This window comes from Neodiprion lecontei, chromosome 3, assembly GCF_021901455.1.
Source record: "Neodiprion lecontei isolate iyNeoLeco1 chromosome 3, iyNeoLeco1.1, whole genome shotgun sequence".
Taxonomy (NCBI): Eukaryota; Metazoa; Arthropoda; class Insecta; order Hymenoptera; family Diprionidae; genus Neodiprion; species Neodiprion lecontei.
Window position 1 is genome coordinate 35940619 of NC_060262.1, and position 22425 is coordinate 35963043.

Here is a 22425-nt window from a genome sequence, read left to right on the forward strand (position 1 = left end):
CTAATACGAACCTTAGTAATCGAATTGAATTTGCTCGAAATGAAATCTGAACTTGCGCACGTATCCGTATACATATACTTGTTTCTAAGAATAATTGCCTGCAGCCTGATTCAGACAGTGTAAATTAAATCCTTGACGTTTGGGAAACGTCCCATTACTCTAAAAGATAAAACCTGACTTTCCAAAATGCCCGCGAGAACTGAAGCAAACGGTGAGGGTGGAGAAGAGGACCGCAATCCTCTCGGCGTGAGTTCCCAAATTTGAGTACCTGAATTGCGCTTGTAAACTTAGGAAACCTCAACAAAGGAAACTTGAAACTCCCGAAGGAGTCTGTGTCATAATATTCACTCCCCATGCTGTCTTCAAAGTTTGGTGGAATGCGTGGAGTAGAAAATTTACATGCTAGCTGTTCGTACGATCTAGTCATCGGTTATGCTCTTCACAGCCAAAAGGCATTTCCCGCATGTCCTCATTTATTTTATCTCGTATTACACGTCCCAAATTTCCTTCGTGAAAATATCATCGAGTACCAAATTGTTTGTCCTCGAACCTCTGGCATCAGGAATACGAAGGGGAACGAAACGAACAAGGCGAGAGACACGGTCAGGGCAAAGCACTGCTACCGAACGGCGATATGTACGTCGGATCTTATTGCAAAGGATCGCGGCATGGTAAAGGACTCTACGTTTTTCGCAACGGTGCGCGTTACGAGGGCGAATGGCGCCGCGGCTTGAAGCATGGTCACGGGACATTTTGGTACCCGGACGGAACTAAGTACGAAGGTATAAGTCGGGCTTCCGGATCACCAGGAGACCGCGTGCTTGGGGAAATTTCACTAATGGTAAACCTGACCCTGAACGAACTCAGGAGATTGGAAACGCGACACGAAGTACGGCTTTGGCGCGTATTACTACGCGAACAAGGACGTCTACGAAGGATCCTGGAAGAAGAATCTGCGACACGGTATGGGAACGTACTTGTTCGAGGCGACTGGTACGAAATTTAACGGAACTTGGATCAAGGACCGTATGCAGGGTCCAGGGCAGCTCATTCATCCTCGACACCGCTTTCACGGATTTTGGGAACTGAATCAGGTGGAACAGCAAGTTTGATCTTATCGCAGCTTTTCGTCGCTGCGAATTGTTCGATTCTGCATATCAATTTTTAACCGATTGACAACCTCGAGTGCGTCCAAATAATTTAGCCCTACGGCCGAGGGTGCTTCACGTTTGAGAGCAACTGCATGCAGCATGGACATTACATTCACATCCGGGATCCGGACTACGACGAATCTCGAGAAGAGGTCGACGCGCCTGTTGTAAGTTTAACTCCCGTTGCCAATTTATAAACAATCTTGGGCGTTCCTTGTTCGCATATATATAATGTCGTGCCGTTTGCACAGTGCTTACGGTAAAATATTCGATTTTTTTTTTATGCATATCACGATTTTTAACCAGCTGTATACTGAGAGTGAGACTGTTGTAGGAAGACACTGTTGAGAGAATGATCGAAGAGGTACCTGAAACTACAGAAGAGGCAGTGCAGGATGGAAAAGTGGCTCCACAATCCAAGCCACCACTATTCGAAGAGCCGTTGCCCTTGAAAAAAGGAGTCATACCTCTGTGGAGAGCCAGGTATATCACGGCGTATAATCCTGATCTGCTTCCATTGGAACCAGCGCCTCTGCAAGAGGAGGTAAGATGATGGTATCACAAGAGTTTGAAGCTCTTCACTATTGAAGTAAGATGCATGCATGAATCGTCTGAGAAGAAGTTCTTGATGTGATAGAACAAATGTAGGAAGTGCAGTGAACAGGTTTTTTTGTTAGAAAAAGCCCAGGTAGATATTTCTATGGATGTAGATTGACGTGACGAAGACTTACTTAGGATAGGTGGCTAGCTTGAAAGTGAATGGAGAGTGTAAGGAAAAGAGTGAGTGTGGAAAATATCTTGCAGCTTTCAGCCGAATTTTTACCAGGAGGGGTGAGTGGAAAATGAGAAAAATAACTCACCAGATTTATAGAACTTTGATTAGCCTTATACATTGCATTCAATTATCGCCACCTCTGTCATTTTGTTTAGCTAATTTTTTTCGAGCCATCTTTACGATGGAAGTTCCCCACAAAAGAAAAGGTGGGGAAAATTCTAGTGAATAATAGGAGAATACTCTACATTTTATATAATATAAAAAAATAAAATAACATTTTATTTCGAGTGCCTTTGTAAATAAGTAAAACAGCGACTAGAGAGATGGTTTAATTTTAGTGGTAGCCAACTGCGTGATTTCTAATTACATCTTCGCTGTAGAAAATACTAATAACAATTAGTAATCGCGTCTATAATAGCATTAAAAACTATATCAGGTACACCAATTACAGAATATTATCTCATGTATTTATTGTGCATTATTGAGCTTCGGGAATACGCAGGAAGTAAAATTTCACTGTGAGACAGTCTCTGTTGAGGAGATGCTTCACTTTCATTAAACCATTTCATTACTAAAATTGAAATTGACAAAATTCAATTTCCGCGCAGGCGTCTACGGATTCGCTAACTGATAAATGCGATGAGGATCTATGGCTTGAAGATATTGAATATTTGAAACACGAAGAAGGAGAAGGCGAATATCACGGCGAGGGAATCGAACGTGCAGAATATTTTAGGGACGATGATGCGATGAGTGCAGATGCTGTGTCAAGTGAAGATAAATTTTAATGATCACTCATTGCCAGTTGTGAATGTTCAAGTTTTAAAGACAAGTTCGACAGAAATTTGATAATGGCCATTATAACGATTCGTGTACTGCGGATAATTATTCGAATTACAACTCACATTTATGATTTTCGATAAGACGTTAGTTACTAACTTATAGTACCGAAGAATAGCGACTGGTCACCCAGACATTAGGAAACTTTGAATTTCTACCATGTTTTTGCGTGCGGAATTTTTTTAAAACGTTCCGCCAGCCAGATATAAGGTATGTTTCTTTCACTTTATCTACAGATCACTTCAGCGTTAATTACTTGAAGAGTTAAGACGGTATATTTCTTAGCTGTGGAAACACACCTACAAGATCGTGGAATCACTAGCTGAGAATATACGAAGAAAATATGAAGATATTTTCCATTTTTCGGCTCTCACTTTCGATGCGTTGCTCGCAGTGATTCTAGACTACGCGTAATCGATTCCTCTTGCAAAATTACGTTAATGTAATGCATCAAAGAATCGATTGTAGCATTATTCAAATTTGGCCAAATTTTTACCATGAAAGTCCAGCCTTGCTTTTTTTCGATCTTGGGGCCAGAAACTTTTTGCCTTAGAACTATTTAAGTCTTAGAATTGATGCAAATGACCTTTTCTAGACTAACTGGATCCCTAGGATCGCAATAAAGACATTCAAACTCTAGAACGCTACTATAGAGTGGCGGTACACCCCAGTTGTTCCTTGGCATAAGCTTTCTATATGCGATAACAGGATTTGAATATAATCAAATCTGTTTAACTCTTAATAAGGATGAGAATGGTGTAGTTAAAAGTCAGTTTCAGAATATTGAAGTTAGTGAAAAAACGATTTAAACGGAAAAGCATTGTGAGCATTGGCAAATTTCTAAATTCGGGAACTGGACAAAATCAATAATAATCCACTATAAATATTTTTGTTACAACTTAAAATGTATATTACGCATCGGGAAAATATAATAATACTGAAAAGAAATAAACTTGTGTAAAATGGTTAGTCACGTTCGCTGCACAGTGGGCAGTAGAGTGTACGATGTTCTTCGCACAAAATTCGGTTGCAAATTGCACAAACAGTACGGGATTTTCGATCGTTAGATCTTGGGCAAAAAGCACACCTTGCCCGCTTTCCGGGGGTGGGGGTACACTTTGTGCGAACGATAGGCTTTTCAATGTCCAGAATTTCTTCAATATACAATCGCAAGTTCGGACGTAGATTTACAGTCCGCAGTTTCGCGCGAAGGTGAGGCTCGATCAATGCTCTACCTAAAGTTTTCAAAAATTGTCTTCTAGCCAGCAGCTGGTTGTTCCCATTGAAATTGTAGAGTACCATTGCGTTGATGGCTGCTTGATCGAGCATGGCCATCCAAATTCTTATAGGCCATCTTGAGGTTTTTCTCGCCGTGGTATACTCAAGGCACATTTGATTAAATGTGTCTGTGCCACCTTTCGTTGAGTTGTAAAATTTGATAATTTCTGGTTTTTGTGACTCCTTATCGATTTCAACAGTTTGGTGGAAGGTTGAAAGTACTAGAACAATTTTCTTCTTTCGTAGAGTGTAACAAACTAATGTTTTCGTACCATCGAATGCAAATTTTGTGGATGAAACAGGCCCTGCTTTTCTGAAACTATCAGGAATTTGTCTCCTATTTCTTTTGATGGTCCCGACCATCATTAGGGAATGATCTTGTAACATCTTATCGAAGATCTCAACAGAAGAAAACCATTTGCCACACGTCAGACTTCTCAAGGTCCCATGTAGTGGCTCGGATAATTTTCGCAAGTAATAGGATGAAACACTCTCCCCAGGGTTCGTCGTCACTTTCCCTAAATATGGCTCCGCGCTGTACATATAAAAAGTGTGTGAATCATTTACCATAACGATTTTTATGCCATATTTATCGGGCTTTAAGCCATTGTACACTTTAAATGGACAACGTCCTGAGAATGAAACCAATTGTTCATCAATTGTGCAATATGACGCTGGTATGTAAAACTTTGTACAGTTAGAGGTGAAGATTTCCCACACTAAGCGTATTGGGGCAAATTTATCCATTTCTCTCCGCTGTGGCCTTGTATTTTTATCGTCAAATCGTATCATCCTCGAGAGGAAGTGGTACCTGTGAATCGACATTGTTGCCCGATATATTACCGAACCATAACCGGCAGACCACAAGTCATCAACATTTGCAGATGAAGTTTTCTGCAAGCCCATGAAATAAAGTATTCCGATAAAAGCTTTCAGTTCATGCATTTCCACATTGCTGTACACATGATTCACATTTTTTTCCGTTTCTACTGAATTTCGGTATCGTATAATTTCTTCATTTGTATGACGAACGATTTTTTCCAGGATGGTATCATTCAAGAGTAAACTCCATGCTTCGAGTGGAGTTTTAGCATTCCATGCTTCTCCAACTGGACCTGGCAAAAAACTCGTACTATGATTTTGGTGACGTATTTTTTGACATGCCGTTGAGTACCACTGGTACCCGTCATGTCCATAAATGACACTGGGTATTCTGCCATCACAAGACGTTTGAGTAGTTGGCCTTTGACGTTTTCTTCCAGTCTGGACCCAATATTGTTGACTTGCAGACTGTAAAAAATCAATTTTCTACCATTATACTTCCATGGTCAGAAGAGAAAAAAACCGAATGGAAATATGTTCGTATAAAACGGTACAGTGTTCGTGTTCATACCTCTGATTCACTTTCATCTGTGGTTTCCAAGTCAGATACAGTTTCTTCGGATTCAGAGTTTGTTACTTCTTCTATGTAATCGCTTTCCTCATCTGAAGAAAGCCGGTCATTTGCTTCTTCTGTTTCTTCTCTCTCACAGATTTTTTTGACTTCCGCAACACTTCGCAATTTATATCGGTGACTCATCTGCTTTCTCGACGCTGCTTATAAAAAAAAATGTGAATTCATACATGTTTTCCTCTTGAAAAACTAACTGAAGAAATGCGTAGGAAACTATGATAGCAATGCAAGGGACGTAGCTATTCGAATATTTCACCCATGAAGTACGTAAATCAGATTACAACTCAATTTATGAGAACCAGGAACTAATTGCGCGCTTCTAGGTGCAATATACTATTTTCAACAAAGGCATTAAAATTGAATTACCTGCACGTAACTGTAACGTAAGTGCGACAATGTTGTTTAAACGCGGCGCAGGCAGAACACGGGCAGGACCGTGGTCTTCTCTGTTCAGTAAACAAGCATGGACCACGCACCAAGTGACACTTTTACCAACCTAACCTACTCCCAGGCACTGTACTCTGAATTATGTCAACGAAGGTCGAGTCACATTATAGGTCCGTTTCGAAATCAGGTTCCAGTGTTATCAATGACCTTTTATCTCTTTTGCGTTGCCGTGTTTGTAAGCAGCTCTGCCTCTAGAGAGTTTGTAGCGCTACCAGTTAGTTTTGGAACGCACCCTATGCATAGTACGAGCTGAAAATGTCGTCTGCTCGGCCAGGGCCGTGATCCAAAGTTTGGTTGGGGGCACATGCGGCCTGTAATGGCGTTCTAGGACCTACACCGATACAACCTTCAAGCCTGTGCTCTGGTTTATTACAGTTGTCTCGATAATTAGGCAGCAGCAAATGGCTAAATTTACAGAATACTTATAAACAATTAACCCTAGTAGACCATACGTCGGTCCGAGGGACAGACAGCGGATTTCACAGTACGCTAACTTTTTTATCAGTACAACAGAGCGCGTCGGCCTATGCGGTAAAAAAAAGTTTAGGAGATGCCCCAACTTACCCGGCATTGAACCAAGTTCAGTGACGCAATAGCAGCTGGACAGGACGGTTGTTTAACCTAAAATCGGTCTGTCAGACCAGTGTGTGGTACAGACCGTGATTTTTTTGCGGATCGTAAGTACATTTTTTTTTCAATAAATATGTGATTACAATCTCTAAAAACAATAGTAAACTATCAACAGACGATTACAATCTTATGAAAAAAAAACTTTGCCGTGAAATCGAAAAAAATAAATAACCTGCGGCTACAGTACCCTAGTACACATAATCCTACCGAGCTAGTTATATAAAAATATCTTTTGTGGAATATTTATTACAAGTTCGCATGAAATATTTTTGTTATTGTTAAGTGAAAAGCGTGTAAACCCAAAAAGTACCGACACGTGGATTTGGAATTTGACATAGATGTCAAAACAAATAGATGATTGGTTGCAAAATCTTCCGAAAGCTTGGAATCTTCTGTGTCGAATAATTCATCAGAAAAGGGTTATACAAATCGATTCCTAGGTACCGGAAGAAATCAAAAAGTACCGGGAGACCATCTGAGCCGAGGAGGTCTTCCAAAAATACAGACTGACTGACGGATTGCTTGTGATTTTGATGCTTCATCTGAACACATGCCTGCCTGCTTGAGCGGGCTCGTGAGCGTTTGATGAGCAAGCCACGGGACAAGAGTGATGGCCAAAAAGAATTCATAAAATTTGCACCAACTTTTTAAAGAGGAGAGGAACATTAATCAGAAACTCATAGGTCCAAAATTTTAGTTTCGGTTTATTCAATATGTCTTAATCGTTGTACAGATGTCTGGTGTTGATGTGTAGTACTTTAACAAGTTGCTAAATAGTATTGTGGTGGAAGACAAAAACAAATGTAAAAAAATGATGAAACATTACACAACAAATCTCACTATACCACGATGAAGAAGAAGTGCGATATATTTAATATAATCTCAGGCAGAATATGAAAAATATTAAATGAGATAGTTATTCTTGAAGTTGTAAGTAGAGTCTGAGCTCCGGCCTGTGTGCAGGTGCAACAGCTCTCTGCAGGAATCGATATGTAAAATGTTGTATTCTTACCATTTGATGTAACTCGTACTGAAATAAATCAATGAACGAATTCATCTTTCTTTCCTATTTTCTACGTATTTTCTGAGCTGTTGGTGCTACGATCTTTGAAGCCCCTTTTTTGCTCTGCTCAGGGAACCTCAAATGAAGTTCAATTGGTCTGAACAGGGTCGTTTGAGTCGAGTTAGAGGCAAAAAGTTCTTCGCCCCAAGATGAAAAAAAAGCAAGGCAAATGCTTTAGGTTTCATCCCTTTATTACAACTCCGTCGGCTATTTTCGTATTGATTCTATCAAGAACTGGTTCTTGAGTCAATAGTGTCGTTGACATGATGCTGGCTACATTCATTTTCCGAGTAACACAGTCTTCGCCATGATAAGCCCAAGGCTGTACTTAGCCTGTGTGTACTTACCGACTTGTTGGCGATACAAGAAGTTGATAATGAGAATAAATTTCTTCCAAAATTCATATCAAAACAGTGATTTAATTCAAGTATCGATACCCGAGAAAAGAATGTATACACTGATCGTAAATAATAATAGATCAGATGTAATAATGATGCAGAGATCAAAAAGTATATATGTATATGCGGTCCATGTACGATATTAATATATGTATATGATCCATTTACGATTATTACGTAATGCATACTATGAATTTTATAATTTTCCAGGAGACAAACTAGATTATCTACAATAATACGGCTGTAATATGAAAATAGAAGAATTATTCATTTCAGAATGAGATTCTATTCGACACGTGCTCGATGTATTCCATAACATTAATATTCATAATTATTCCAACAACTTTTCATTTGCTCCCTTGATCTTGAATTATCGTAGGCATAGAATCGAAACGCTCATTTAGCTAGTCGCAAATGAAGTATCTACGTTGGGTAGTGGAGCAGAATTGTTTTTCGAAAAGTGTTCGTATGGAAAGAAATTCAGAGTAACTGTAATACATCACGGATGCGCTAATTTTCATCGAGATGAAATGGTTGCTCCGTATATGAGACAGTATTTAACGCAGTGTCCTGATTTGAAGACCTAAAAAGGTGATTGTCGGCGATTTTTTTTTTTTATGATAGCGAGAGATAGAACGAAGCTTCTTATAACTTCGAGTGTATTTTAACACACATTTGAAAGGTAGGACCAAAGATTTTTGTCATCCAACTGTCGCAGAACGGCAGCGTTACTAGCTGACCCGAAATGAAGAATATATCTTTAGTCAACGGCTGACCATCGAAGGGCCTAGCCGCTTGAGTCTGGAATCAGCAGGAAAGACAAAGTGCGCATTTCTTGTCTGAAATGTAAAAACTAAAATCATTATACATCATATCATATCATCATACATCATACGTCATACATCATAGAGAGTATTAAAGTTCGAAACCAAAGTTTGGATGTTCGGATGTTCAGAAAGTGACGTCACTCAGAATTTTTTTTCTCTTGAAGTCATCGATCTATAGTAATCAGCTAGCCGAATTCCTCAGTCTGGAAACAACCGCGCAGTAGAGCGGACGGATGAGAATCACGCTCCGCAGAATACCGGGTTCTCTACCTCTTAGATCCTGCGCTCCGGGTCCGTTTCCTGGTGCAACTCGAGTTCCAGGACAAGCGCTCCGTAGTTTCTAGGCTCCAGGTCGGCTACCTGGTGAAACTCGACTTCCAGGACGAGCGCTCCGTAGTTCTGTCTGTCCAGGTCCTTCACCTGGTGACTTTAAACGTTCAGGACTAATTTTCCGTAGTTCTGGTTAAACTTGTCATGTTAACAAAAGATTATTTCAATTCATTTTTTGCCCAAGCACAAATTCAGTAGCTATCAATGCGCTAATAAAATTCTATAATTTTTTATAATCTCATAATCTTCTCGGTAATGTGTCAATAAAAAAATTGTATTAATCGTTACACAATACTTTTGTTGTGTTCTGATACTAAAAATATTTATTAGTATTCGAAGTATAACCCGAGGTAGTTAACGGTGATCGTTAGAGGTGGTTGGAGGTGGTTAGGGGTGGTTGCGGGTGATCAAGGTGGATGAGGAGGAGGACGAGGAAGACGGGCAGAACAAGGTAGACGAGGAGAACGAGGGTTTCTGTACGGTGATTAAAACATTTCTATAATATTTAAAGGCAATTGTATTTATATTTTACTTAAAATTTTTTATACTTGTCATGTTTACAAAAAATTATTTCAAATCATTTTTCGCGCAAGCACAAATTCAGCAGCTATGAATGCGTTAATAAAATTATATAAATGATTTATTAATTAATTATATAAATCCTCACACAATATTATCGATGTGTTCTTATACCGAGAATGTTTATTACTATTCAAGGTATAACCCGAGGTGGTTATCGGTGGTTGTTGGAGGTGGTTGGCGGTAGCTGGAGGTTGTTGGAGGTGGACGAGGAGAACAAGGTAGACGAGGAAGAGGAGGATTTGTACACTGTGAGTATAACATTTCTATGATATTTAATGGAGTAGGAGTAGGATCAGGAGTAGGAGTAGAAGAAGGAGTAGGATCAGGAGTACGAGTAGGAGTAGGATCAGGAGTAGGAGTAGATGGAGTAGGATCTAGTGTGAAAGAAGGAGTAGAAGCAGTTTTTTCAGATTCGGGGAGGTTCAATCTTCAATTTAAAAAAAAGAAAATCGTATGTTCGATGAGGGAAGTTATGGACCAAAAAAGCGTACACTTAGGGGGGCTGCCGCCCCCCTCGGACAGGGTGGAGGGTGGCACCTCTGTTTTTTCTTCAAGTACTCGACCTACCCTATCGATCGGTACTAGTTTTAATCGTATGTTCGATGAGGAAAGATAACCTCGAAAAAACTGACCGGAAGTGACATTTTTTTTGACACTCTGGACAGGATCCATTGTCTATAAAGTCATATTATATATGCACCCTATTGACCACTATATTCCCCATCGATTCATATGCATTTTGGACGTATGTTCGATGAAGGAAGATATGGTGCGGTCGGTAGTGTTGCGTTTTTATCCTAAGAATTGAAAAATCTAGGATTGTTAATTCGAAATTTGACCAAACGGAGATAATGAAGAAGCAAAAAGGAAATCAATTTAAACGTTAGCAGTTTTTTGAGGTGAGAGAATAATCCAATTTATTCTCATTATTCCAGAATCGTGCACTCGTGCATAATTATCATGCCTTTTCATACGTTTATTACCGCATGGTCTACACTGAAAACGTTGCGGTGTGTCCAGGGCCTTTCTTCTGAACAATAAACAAAAATAAAAAAGATATTAACACTTTATTCACTGCATTACATTTATGACGATTCTAGAATAATGAGAATGAATTAGATTTTTTTTCTTATATCTCTAACAGCTACTTAAACAGCTTATAGAAAAGTTTTGTGGAATACGCTGCGAGCGAAGTATCCAAAGTACAGCCGAAAACGTAAGATTTTGTTCGTAATTCCTCTGCTATTGGTCCTATACATATACGCTTTATTAAATGTCTTTTCGGCATTTTTGAAGGTTAGAATTATCTGATTTAAAAAGAGTCCTGCAAAACGATTTTACGACGAAAAGTTTCCAAACTCCGAGAAACGCAAATTTTTGGCTGATTTCGGGACATGCTGATATCGATTTATTCACACCCAGTATCAAATAATTTTGCAACGAATCAAAACTTACGGCTGAAAAACATCAAATTTGCACTGGATTTTTAACGAGGTGGGAAAGAAAAATCACGAACTCTTAGGGACAAAGTTCAAGTTCCAGTTTATTCAATGTAGTACAAGTGTTCAGGTGTCAGTGTATACTACTTTACCAAGTTTCCAACTACTATAAATTTATTATGTTACACTAGTACATTATACTAATGATTTTATACCAATAATTATTATAATAATATTCTCATTGATATAATTAGTATGTTATTTCTATATGGAATAGATACTGCGATATATATTGCATTGAGCAAAATATGAACAATGTTGTATGAAATAGTTATTGATGTTGTTCGTATGCGCAGTTTGGGTTCCAGTCTGAGTACCTACAACGCTAAAAGCTACAATGCACCTCTGCAGGATTCGAGATGTGTAATCTTGTATTACTATTATACCTAACATTGAATAAATTGAATAACAACAGCTGGAATTTCTCCGTAATTTTTCCGCATCTTCTCATATATTGGTCCCACGACGTTCCAAATACCTTTTTGTATTACTAGAGTTCCAATAAGTCTGGAAAGGGGTCGTTCGCATTGATTCTATGACGGAAAATTATCCGTTCGACAAAAAGGAAGGTAGACCTCGTCAGTTTTTTTCTATCCGTTCAAATTTTCCACAAATTTTCGGCTCCAAGAATGGAGAAAAAGTAAGGCTAACCTATTTGCATTTTTGGCGAAAATTTTCGCGATTTTGAAAAGTGCCGGAATGAATTCTTTCATGCACTATTTCGACGTAATTTTGCGAGAGAAATGGATTGGGCGCAATTCCAATACGCTGCGATCAACGCATCAAAAGTTACAGCCAATAAACGAGATCCTGTGTTTTCGACATTTTTCGGCAGGTGCTTTTTTGCTCGCCGTTTCTCTCCTGTTGGTCCTACGTTCTTTTCGCTGCGTTTTCTGAGTTCCTGAGGGTCCAATTAGGCAGATACGGGTCATTGAATTCGAATCTGAGACCAAAAGTTTTTTGCCCAAAAAAAAAGTAAGGCTAACCCCTTTGTGTTTTTGGCGAAAATTATCGCGATTTTGAAAAGTGCTGGAATCAATTCTTTGGCGCACTATTTCGACGTAGTTTTGCGAGAGAAATGGATTGGGCGCAATTCCAATACGCTGCGATCAACGCATCAAAAGTTACAGCCAATAAACGAGATCCTGTGTTTTCGACATTTTTCGGCAGGTGCTATTTTGCTCGCCGTTTCTCTCCTGTTGGTCCTACGCTCTTTTCGCTGCGTTTTCTGAGTTCCTGAGGGTCCAATTAGTCGGATAAGGGTCATTGAAATCGAATCTGAGACCAAAAGTTTTTTGCCCAAAAAAAAAGTAAGGCTAACCCCTTTGTGTTTTTGGCGAAAATTTTCGCGATTTTGAAAAGTGCCGGAACCAATTCTTTGGCGCACTATATCGACGTAGTTTTGCGAGAGAAATGGATTGTGCGCAATTCCAATACGCTGCGATCAACGCATCAAAAGTTACAGCCAATAAACGAGATCCTGTGTTTTCGACATTTTTCGGCAGGTGCTATTTTGCTCGCCGTTTCTCTCCTGTTGGTCCTACGCTCTTTTCGCTGCGTTTTCTGAGTTCCTGAGGGTCCAATTAGGCAGGTACGGGTCATTTAAATCGAATCTGAGACCAAAAGTTTTTTGCCCAAAACAAAAGTAAGGCTAACCCCTTTGTGTTTTTGGCGAAAATTTTCGCGATTTTGAAAAGTGCTGGAATCAATTCTTTGGCGCACTATATCGACGTAATTTTGCGAGAGAAATCGATTGGGCGCAGTCCCAATACGCTGCGATCAACGCATCAAAAGTTACAGTCTAAAAACGAGAACCTGTGTTTTCGACATATTTCAGCAGGTGCTTTTTCCTTCGTAATGTCTCTCCTGTTGATCCCACGCGCTTTTCGCTGCGTTTTCTAAGTTCCTGAGGGTCCAATTAGTCAGATAAGGGTCATTTAAATCGAATCTGAGACCAAAAGTTTTTTGCCCAAAAAAAAAGTAAGGCTAACCCCTTTGTGTTTTTGGCAAAAATTTTCGCGATTTTGAAAAGTGCCAGAATGAATTCTTTCATGCACTATTTCGACGTAATTTTGCGAGAGAAATGGATTGGGCGCAGTCCCAATACGCTGCGATCAACGCATCGGAAGTTACAGCCAAAAAACGAGATCCTGTGTTTTCGACATTTTTCAGCAGGTGCTTTTTTGCTCGCTGTTTCTCTCCTGTTGGTCCTACGTTCTTTCGCAGCGTTTTCTGAGTTCCTGAGGGTCCAATTAGTCAGATAAGGGTCATTGAAATCGAATCTGAGACCAAAAGTTTTTTGCCCAAAAAAAAAGTAAGGCTAACCCCTTTGTGTTTTTGGCAAAAATTTTCGCGATTTTGAAAAGTGCCGGAATGAATTCTTTCATGCACTATTTCGACGTAATTTTGCGAGAGAAATGGATTGGGCGCAGTCCCAATACGCTGCGATCAACGCATCGGAAGTTACAGCCAAAAAACGAGATCCTGTGTTTTCGACATTTTTCAGCAGGTGCTTTTTTGCTCGCTGTTTCTCTCCTGTTGGTCCTACGTTCTTTCGCAGCGTTTTCTGAGTTCCTGAGGGTCCAATTAGTCAGATAAGGGTCATTGAAATCGAATCTGAGACCAAAAGTTTTTTGCCCAAAAAAAAAGTAAGGCTAACCCCTTTGTGTTTTTGGCAAAAATTTTCGCGATTTTGAAAAGTGCCGGAATGAATTCTTTCATGCACTATTTCGACGTAATTTTGCGAGAGAAATGGATTGGGCGCAGTCCCAATACGCTGCGATCAACGCATCGGAAGTTACAGCCAAAAAACGAGATCCTGTGTTTTCGACATTTTTCAGCAGGTGCTTTTTTGCTCGCTGTTTCTCTCCTGTTGGTCCTACGTTCTTTTCGCAGCGTTTTCTGAGTTCCTGAGGGTCCAATTAGTCGGATAAGGGTCATTGAAATCGAATCTGAGACCAAAAGTTTTTTGCCCAAAAAAAAAGTAAGGCTAACCCCTTTGTGTTTTTGGCGAAAATTTTCGCGATTTTGAAAAGTGCCGGAACCAATTCTTTGGCGCACTATATCGACGTAGTTTTGCGAGAGAAATGGATTGTGCGCAATTCCAATACGCTGCGATCAACGCATCAAAAGTTACAGCCAATAAACGAGATCCTGTGTTTTCGACATTTTTCAGCAGGTGCTTTTTCGCTCGCCGTTTCTCTTCTGTTGGTCCTACGCTCTTTTCGCTGCGTTTTCTGAGTTCCTGAGGGTCCAATTAGTCAGATAAGGGTCATTTAAATCGAATCTGAGACCAAAAGTTTTTTGCCCAAAACAAAAGTAAGGCTAACCCCTTTGTGTTTTTGGCGAAAATTTTCGCGATTTTGAAAAGTGCCGGAACCAATTCTTTGGCGCACTATATCGACGTAGTTTTGCGAGAGAAATGGATTGTGCGCAATTCCAATACGCTGCGATCAACGCATCAAAAGTTACAGCCAATAAACGAGATCCTGTGTTTTCGACATTTTTCAGCAGGTGCTTTTTCGCTCGCCGTTTCTCTTCTGTTGGTCCTACGCTCTTTTCGCTGCGTTTTCTGAGTTCCTGAGGGTCCAATTAGTCAGATAAGGGTCATTTAAATCGAATCTGAGACCAAAAGTTTTTTGCCCAAAACAAAAGTAAGGCTAACCCCTTTGTGTTTTTGGCGAAAATTATCGCGATTTTGAAAAGTGCTGGAATCAATTCTTTGGCGCACTATTTCGACGTAATTTTGCGAGAGAAATGGATTGGGAGCAATTCCAATACGCTGCGATCAACGCATCAAAAGTTACAGCCTAAAAACGAGAACCTGTGTTTTCGACATATTTCAGCAGGTGCTTTTTCCTTCGTAATGTCTCTCCTGTTGATCCCACGCTCTTTTCGCTGCGTTTTCTGAGTTCCTGAGGGTCCAATTAGTCAGATAAGGGTCATTTAAATCGAATCTGAGACCAAAAGTTTTTTGCCCAAAAAAAAAGTAAGGCTAACCCCTTTGTGTTTTTGGCAAAAATTTTCGCGATTTTGAAAAGTGCCGGAATGAATTTTTTCATGCACTATTTCGACGTAATTTTGCGAGAGAAATGGATTGGGCGCAGTCCCAATACGCTGCGATCAACGCATCGGAAGTTACAGCCAAAAAACGAGATCCTGTGTTTTCGACATTTTTCAGCAGGTGCTTTTTTGCTCGCTGTTTCTCTCCTGTTGGTCCTACGTTCTTTTCGCAGCGTTTTCTGAGTTCCTGAGGGTCCAATTAGTCAGATACGGGTCATTGAATTCGAATCTGAGACCAAAAGTTTTTTGCCCAAAAAAAAAGTAAGGCTAACCCCTTTTTTTTTTTTTTTTTTTTTTTGATAACGCTGGTAAAAATGCCTTATGCACACCCTGGAGCTTCGCGCAAGAAGCTTCAGGGTAGTGTGGGACTCGCACCCACTAAAAAACCAGCGGCCACTCTGGTACGAGTAGGGGGGACTCCCCGGAACCGCGCGAGGCATAACCTCAGGGATCCCCCCGGCACCTTCGCGGTTACGCGCGGACCTTACTTCAACGCCTATCCGGGAGTTGCGCCTCCCGGCTCCGCCCCGCTGCATCCTACGCTCAGTGTCCTCTTGCGAAGGACGACCCTGCCCGCTGGTGGGGCATCTTCTGTTGCCGCTACGACGAGAGCTCCGCTTAACGGAGCTGTCAAGCGAATGGAGACCCCCACTCGGTGCTCGATGTTCGCGATAACGAGCGCCCTGCCCTTGCGGATCCGGGGGAAGATGGATCCGGCGCGACCGTCACATCCGCCGTCCCCGGGCCGGGGGACGAAGAGAGAGAGGCAGAAGAAGAAGAAGAAGAAGAGGGGGCAAGGCCGGAACGACCCTAACGTCACCCTATCGCCTAGCGTCTCACCTATCCTGGCACCAGATTCCAAGTTGCCCTGCACCCCTCCTCTCCCCTCCACCTCCGAACCACGATCCCGACCCAAAGGACCGGGCTGAGGTCGACCGGTGTCCCGTCCCGCAAATCCGTTTGGACCCCTGCCCGTGTAGGTCCGAGCCTACGTCATGCCCACGCTTACACGCGAACCACCCCCATTTCTCCCGCTCAAGCGGGTCGCGCGGTGCACGCTGCGCCGCGTTCGCTGTCGTAACCGCTCCCGCTGTTCCTTGGCCGTCATGACCCGCTCCGCGAAGCTAGCCACCGCCACCCATCCCTCTCTCGACCCTACCATAGCCCTGATCAGGCCAGGCGGTGTCAGATCCTCCCCTACGGCGCGCTTTAGGGCATTCCTCTCGTCTCTCCACGCGGGGCACGCCTCCACCGTGTGGCTCACCGTGTCTTCCTCCAGCCGGCAGTACCAGCAGGTCGGCCTCTCCGTCTTCCCTATTCTATATAAGAAATCCGCGAAGTACCCGTGGCCTGTCAAGACTTGGGTCACACGGAAAGTCATGCTCCCGTGTGCCCTGTCGAACCATCCCGTCCAGTTCGCTAGGATAGCTAACCTCAACCTCTCGCTGGGGAGCCCCGCACTTCCGAGGTCCACCCTCCATTGCTCGCGGGCTACGCGCAGTTCCTCCTCCCTAATCGCTTTGACCATGCTCTGGGACCACGTCCTGGTCGACCGCAGTTCACGCACTCTATGGAATGTGCGCTTGTACGCATCAGCCACTAGATATAGTGGCGGGGTCCTGGCCAGCATCGAAACGGCCACGAAGGAGGCCGTGCGATATGCCGCAACTACTCTTGCGCATATCCTTCTCTGGCACCTCGTAATTACTCGCTGGATGTACTTTGAGGACCTCGCCACATCCCCCCACACCGGAGCGCCGTACATTATTACCGCGAATAGAGTTTGCGCATAAAGCCTACGCCTAGATTCGGATGGCCCCCTCAGGTTTGGCATCAGCCTCGCTAGTGTCCTCGTGACACCCCCTAGCCTAGTCTCCATGGACGCGAAGTGCGCTTTGAACGTCAGGCCGGGATCCAGTCGCACCCCCAGGTACTTCATGGACCCCGACAGTAGCACCCTCTCCGCGCCAACTCTGACGTCTGGGGTGTTTGGTGCTTCCCCCCTTTTCACGCGCCAGAATAGGACAGCTTCCGTCTTGCTCGCCGCCACCGTGAGGCCTAGGCCCGAAATTCGCCGGACTACCCTGGCTACCATCGCATTTGCCAGTGCTACCGCTGTGGATGGATCCCCAGCGGAACTCAAAACCAGCGTGTCATCCGCGTAGCAGACAGTAACACAGTCTGCAACCCCCTCCCCCCGCAAAACCTCGTCGAAAGTCAAGTTCCATAGCAGGGGGCCGAGAACCGAGCCCTGTGGGACCCCGGCCGTCACTGCCAGACTCCTCAGCTCTCCATCTCCGTTTGTGTATTCCACGTGCCTGTCCCACAGGTAGGAATCCAGGACCCGTCGAAGATACTCCGGAGCCGCTTTGTCTTTAAGTGCGTCCCTTATGGACGGCCATGGCAAACTATTGAATGCGTTGGCGATGTCGAGAGACACAGCCACCGCGTAGCCCCCCTTCTCCGTGGCGTTTTCCACGAATCGTCGCACCCTTAGCAAAGCATCGTTCGTGGATCGCCCTTCCCGAAACCCGTACTGGTCCTCGGACAAGCGCGCCCGAGGATTCCCCTCCATCCATTTGCCCAGCCGAGCCACCAGGATCCTCTCGAACATTTTACCCACCTCGTTCAGGAGGCATATCGGCCTTACTTTGGGGATAGGTCCGGTGGGTGCTCCCCCCTTAGGGATGAGCACCAGTCGAGCCTTCTTCCATGGCAGCGGAACGACTCCTTCTCGCAGGCAGAGGCTGAAATTCCTCGACAGTAGTGCGATCATTCCCTCCGGAACTCTCGCCCACGCACTTCCCTTAACGCCATCCGGTCCCGGGGCGACATTGCGCGAGCATGCCTTTTTAAGCGCAGCTCGAACCTCGTCCGCCGTGACCGCCCACCGTTCGTCCCACTGACAGCCGCCCTGGGCCCTCGGAGCGCATCCATCACCCCTCGGGAAGAGGGCATCAAGGAGGCTCCTGAGGGTATCCTCCTCCAGCGTCTCCGTCAACCCTCTTTGGGAGCTTCGCAGTTTGCCTAGCACCAATTTGTAAGAGAGACCCCATGGATCCGCTTCCACGGAGCTGATGAGGTCTCTCCACGCCTTGGCCTTGGCCGCTTTTATGCCGTCTCGTCTCGGAGCACCCTCTTGGCGGCCCGATACTCGGCCTCTTTTTCCTGACGGTCATCAGCCGTCCGTCTTCCCCTAGCGAGGCGCCTCCTCGCCGCTATGCAGGACCTGCGTATGTCGGCCAGCTCCTCGCTCCACCAGTATGTCGCTTTCCTGGAACGATTCCCCGTGCGAGCTCTCGGCGCGGCTGCGTCGCAGGCCTGCGTCATGGCACGCTCGATCCATCCTGCAAGGCCCTCTGGCGTCGTATAGTCCCCTCCAGTTGGTCCCCAGGAAAGGGTGAGGGACAGAGCATCTGTCAGATGTTCCGGACTGAACTTCGACCAGTTCCAGCGCATGTGGCCCTTTCTACCCCTGTGCTCTGCGCATCTAGGGGTACCGACCTCGTACGAGATGTACCGGTGGTCGGATAGTGTTTCCGTCTCCTCCAACACCCGCCACCCCTTGATCACGGGTACAAGATTAATTGACGACCACGTCAGATCGACGACGGATGACCCCTGTGCCCTAATGCATGTCGCCGTCCTCCCAGTGTTGTGGAGACGTACACCGCATGATGCCGCCCACTCCTCGAGCAGCTCTCCCCTTCGGTTGGACCCAGACGGGTCCCAGGTCGGCGAGCGGGCATTGAAATCCCCCCCCACCAGTACCCCCCTCCCACTGTTCCCCGCCAGCTGGATCACCCGAGCCAGGTCGTCCAGATGCTCGGTGAACTCCGCTATCAGAATGTTCGGGGATATATACACCGATATGGCAATTATATCCCCGAAATTAGCGGCCACGTACCCTCTTCCCCTTTTGAGGAGCGAGCCCCCGCGGACGTTACCCTCTGCCCTCCAGTATATGGCCGCCCGGCCATCGTCACTGCTAAGCCAAGTGGCCACGCTCGGAGTAGCGTACGGCTCGGATACGAGGCACACGTCGATTTCCCTTTCGAGCACTACTTGCTTCAGTAGGTCCTGAGCCCCCCTGCTATGGTTCAGGTTACACTGTATGTACCTGACCATTCTCGCTTGCATTAGTCGCGGGCCTCCGACCCCGTTCGCCGACGGATGTACAACGTCCCGAACCCATCCTGTGGGCGCTGTCTATCCCCCTCCCCTCGCAGACCGCGCATTTGGGATTGGCCGTGCAATCTCTCGCCTGGTGGCCCTCAGCGCTGCACCTGTAGCACGCGGCCCGGCGCTCTGTCGACGCCTTGCACGTACTCCCTATATGGCCAAAGCCCCAGCACTTGTAGCATTGCCTGGGGCGCGCCTCCAGCAGCTCTACCCTGGCCGTGGTCCAACCGATCCTCACCTTGCCCTTCTTCGCGACAGCCACAGCTGCCCTCAGGGGGCACTGTGCCCACGCGCTGTATAGTCCATTCGGTGTCCTCCTCGGGACACCTACACGGACCTCCTCCACCTTACAGCCACCCTGCTCGGCTAGGGTGCGAGCCAGTTCCTCGGTGGACACTGAGTCATCCAAGCCCAGGACTCTCAGTTCGCCCTTGATAACCGGCCTTGTCACTGAGACTGCGTTGCCGTATTTATCAAGGATTACTTTGGTCAGCTGCGCCGCTAGAGCGTCCGCCTTCCTCGTATTCTCGGGGCCAGGAATCTCGATGAGAACCCCCCCGTTAGCTGCCCGCCGCATCCTCGTCTCCTCTATACCAAGCTCCGCGAGTTGTATTTTCTCGCGTGCGAACTTGAGTATTTCCGCATACGGGGTGTTCTCCTCTCTGCTTTTGATAGCAACGGCTGCTGTCCTCGGTGCTCTACGGCGAGCCACCGTGGGTCTGTCCTCCCCGGTACGCCGCAGGGCCCCTGTTGGGGCAGTCTGTGTGGCTTCCACTGCTGCCCCACTCGGCACTCCCTCGCCAAGGCGCTTTCCTTTTCTCTTCCTTTTCGTACTCCAGCCGCCCCTACCGTTCTCTGCATCGGCGCCGGCATCGACTTCCATCGGAGTGTCGGTCGCACCCCGGTCACCCGAGGACCTCTGCAGTTTCTCCGTGGTGGCCTGCGTGCCGCGAGGTTGTGCCGTATCCTTACCAAGAGGGTCTTGGTCAGCTGCTCCGCTCTTGCTCGAGGCATCGAGGAGCAGGAGGGATATCCTGCCCACCTCCTCTCGTACCTGTTTCAGGGCCGCGGACTGTCTGGCCATCTCCTCGTCCCTGACCCTGTCACTGTCCGGGATGAGTCGAAGTTCGGATCCCGTTAGGCGAAGTTCGAACTCCGAAGCACCGGCTGATGTCGCCGTCGTCGGCCCTTCATTGGCCTCCACCTCGCTCCTCCTAGTGGCCGCTCCCAGGTCAAGCACCATCGTCGTTTGGGCGGCTTCCGACCGTCGCTCGCCGGCTCTCGCCACAGGGCCCCTGCTGGCAACCTGTGCGTATGAGCATGTCGCCCGGTTCGCTATTTCCGTCTGAGGCCTCTCTCGGCCTTCTCGATTTTTCTCGAGTTCCCGTTGGAGCTCGTCCCTTTCCCTACGGGTATCACGCAACTGAGCCTCTAGGTCCGCGTTGCGCGCCTGGAGGAGAGCGGGGTCACCTGCTGCCTCCGCTTTCACGGTGAGTGTAAGTAGGGCCTCCTTCGCCAAACCCACCTTTCTCTTTATTTCGCCACTCAGCCTGCCCTGCATGGATTTGCACCTCATCCTTACGGCGTCTATATCCTCGAGCCACTCCATTAGTTGTGCCCCAAGGTCCGATGCTGTCATGAGCCTGTATTCCACAGGGCCTGCCCCCTGCGGAATTTTCTTTGGGGACCTAGCCGCGGCTTTGGCCTTCCTTTTTCCCACTGAAGGGTTCTTTGTTGGCCGTAGGTTCGAGCCCTGCGCGCTCCACTCTGAACCAGACTCCCCTGCTTCGGAGTCGTCTTCCAGGTAGGTTCCCTTGACGGTAGCTGTGCATCTCTTCTTGCGCTTCGGGCGAGCTCCCAGGAGCGTACGTGCTGCCTCCTCCTCGCCTGAGGGGCTGGCCGTTCCCTTCCCCTTCCCCTCGGCAGTCGCAGCTTGGTGCCTCGATTTTTCTTTCCCTTCTCCCTCGAGTCTGCGCGGAAGAAAGAGCTCTCCGTCCGAGAGTGCAGCGTTCTCGGGCGGCGTTAGCTCGTCCCCCTTTCGTTTGTTCCCCTGCTGCTGCTCGTGTCGTGTGGGTGTCTCTTCGGGCACCACCTGTGACGGTGCATTGATTCCCCCCACAGTCTCCGCCAAAACGTTGGGTGCAGGTGCCTGCCCTGGCGTAACCCCCGGCTCCGTGCTTTTGAGAGGGGGCCAGCTAATACCCCGCACAAGTGCTTGACCTCGCGCGCGCGCGCCCCTGCCCCTCGCGTCCCCCCGCGTGCCCTTGCTATTCAGGTGCTCTTGCACCTCTCCTTGCTTCACCTTCTGCCTACTCCATGTTAAATTATCCATATTAAAGTGTTGGTCTGATTACGACGGTTCGGCCATCATGGCAGCCACACCGCGGTGTGGCATCTTTCCCCGCCGGAAAAAATCCTATCCCCTCGCATGGAAGCCGCTATCGGTTTATCGGGTGGTCTGCCCTATCCATGCGAACCCCCCATCCCTAGCTCTTTTCAGTCGCCCGGCCGGGGATTCCCCTGCTAATCCGAAACAGGGTAGGCCACCGGCCGAGTAAGACCTTGCCGGATTTGCCCTACCGGACATCGGGTATGAGGAAATACTGACCAGGTAATCCTCCACGCATGCGCCCAGGGCACCAGGTTTGACTCCCAGATTGGCTCCAGTCAGCTGCAGGGAGCGGTTCTCCCACGTTGAACATGTGGTTTCCTGGGACCTTCGCCAGGGAACCGAGGTTCCGTGGACTAACGTTTACCCGTAGTACGCCACAGAGGTCCGGTAAAGGTACTGACTTCACCCGCAGCCCCGGTCGGTCGGCAACTACTCCTTCCTTGGTTAGTCTCTGAGAAATCGCCCCAGGAGCCCCAACCGCATCCCATGTACGCATCGCCCATTCAGATCACCATT

The 22425-nt window shown here is 46.1% G+C and overlaps 3 protein-coding genes and 1 long non-coding RNA gene across 5 annotated transcripts; 2 read left to right on the plus strand and 2 right to left on the minus strand.

Annotated features, from left to right (window-relative positions):
* Positions 1-186: 186 nt before the first annotated feature.
* On the plus strand, positions 187-4000 carry LOC107227111 (radial spoke head 1 homolog). Its single transcript, XM_015668160.2, has 6 exons — positions 187-246; positions 518-782; positions 868-1094; positions 1205-1318; positions 1486-1695; positions 2535-4000. The coding sequence occupies exons 1-6, from the start codon at positions 187-189 to the stop codon at positions 2712-2714; spliced, it is 1056 nt and encodes a 351-aa protein (XP_015523646.1). The 3' UTR covers positions 2715-4000.
* On the minus strand, positions 3651-6124 carry LOC124293648. 2 transcript variants are annotated; one of them, XM_046735322.1, is made up of 3 exons: positions 5864-6124; positions 5438-5637; positions 3651-5334 (listed from the first exon to the last, which is right to left on the minus strand). In XM_046735322.1, the coding sequence occupies exons 2-3, from the start codon at positions 5621-5623 to the stop codon at positions 3733-3735; spliced, it is 1788 nt and encodes a 595-aa protein (XP_046591278.1). In that variant the 5' UTR covers positions 5624-5637; positions 5864-6124; the 3' UTR covers positions 3651-3732. The 2 variants fall into 2 exon arrangements, with proteins under 2 accessions (XP_046591278.1, XP_046591279.1); XM_046735323.1 differs by having other exon boundaries at positions 5438-5640.
* Positions 6125-6238: 114 nt separating this feature from the next.
* Positions 6239-7626, plus strand: LOC124293649. The gene is made up of 2 exons (XR_006903522.1): positions 6239-6621; positions 7015-7626. It is a non-coding gene; the product is annotated as an uncharacterized LOC124293649 (long non-coding RNA).
* Positions 7627-15831: 8205 nt separating this feature from the next.
* On the minus strand, positions 15832-21849 carry LOC124293466. The gene is made up of 5 exons (XM_046734343.1): positions 19456-21849; positions 18509-19403; positions 16418-18362; positions 16176-16303; positions 15832-15962 (listed from the first exon to the last, which is right to left on the minus strand). Exons 1-5 carry the CDS (start codon positions 21847-21849, stop codon positions 15832-15834), a joined length of 5493 nt encoding a protein of 1830 aa, XP_046590299.1.
* Positions 21850-22425: the final 576 nt, after the last annotated feature.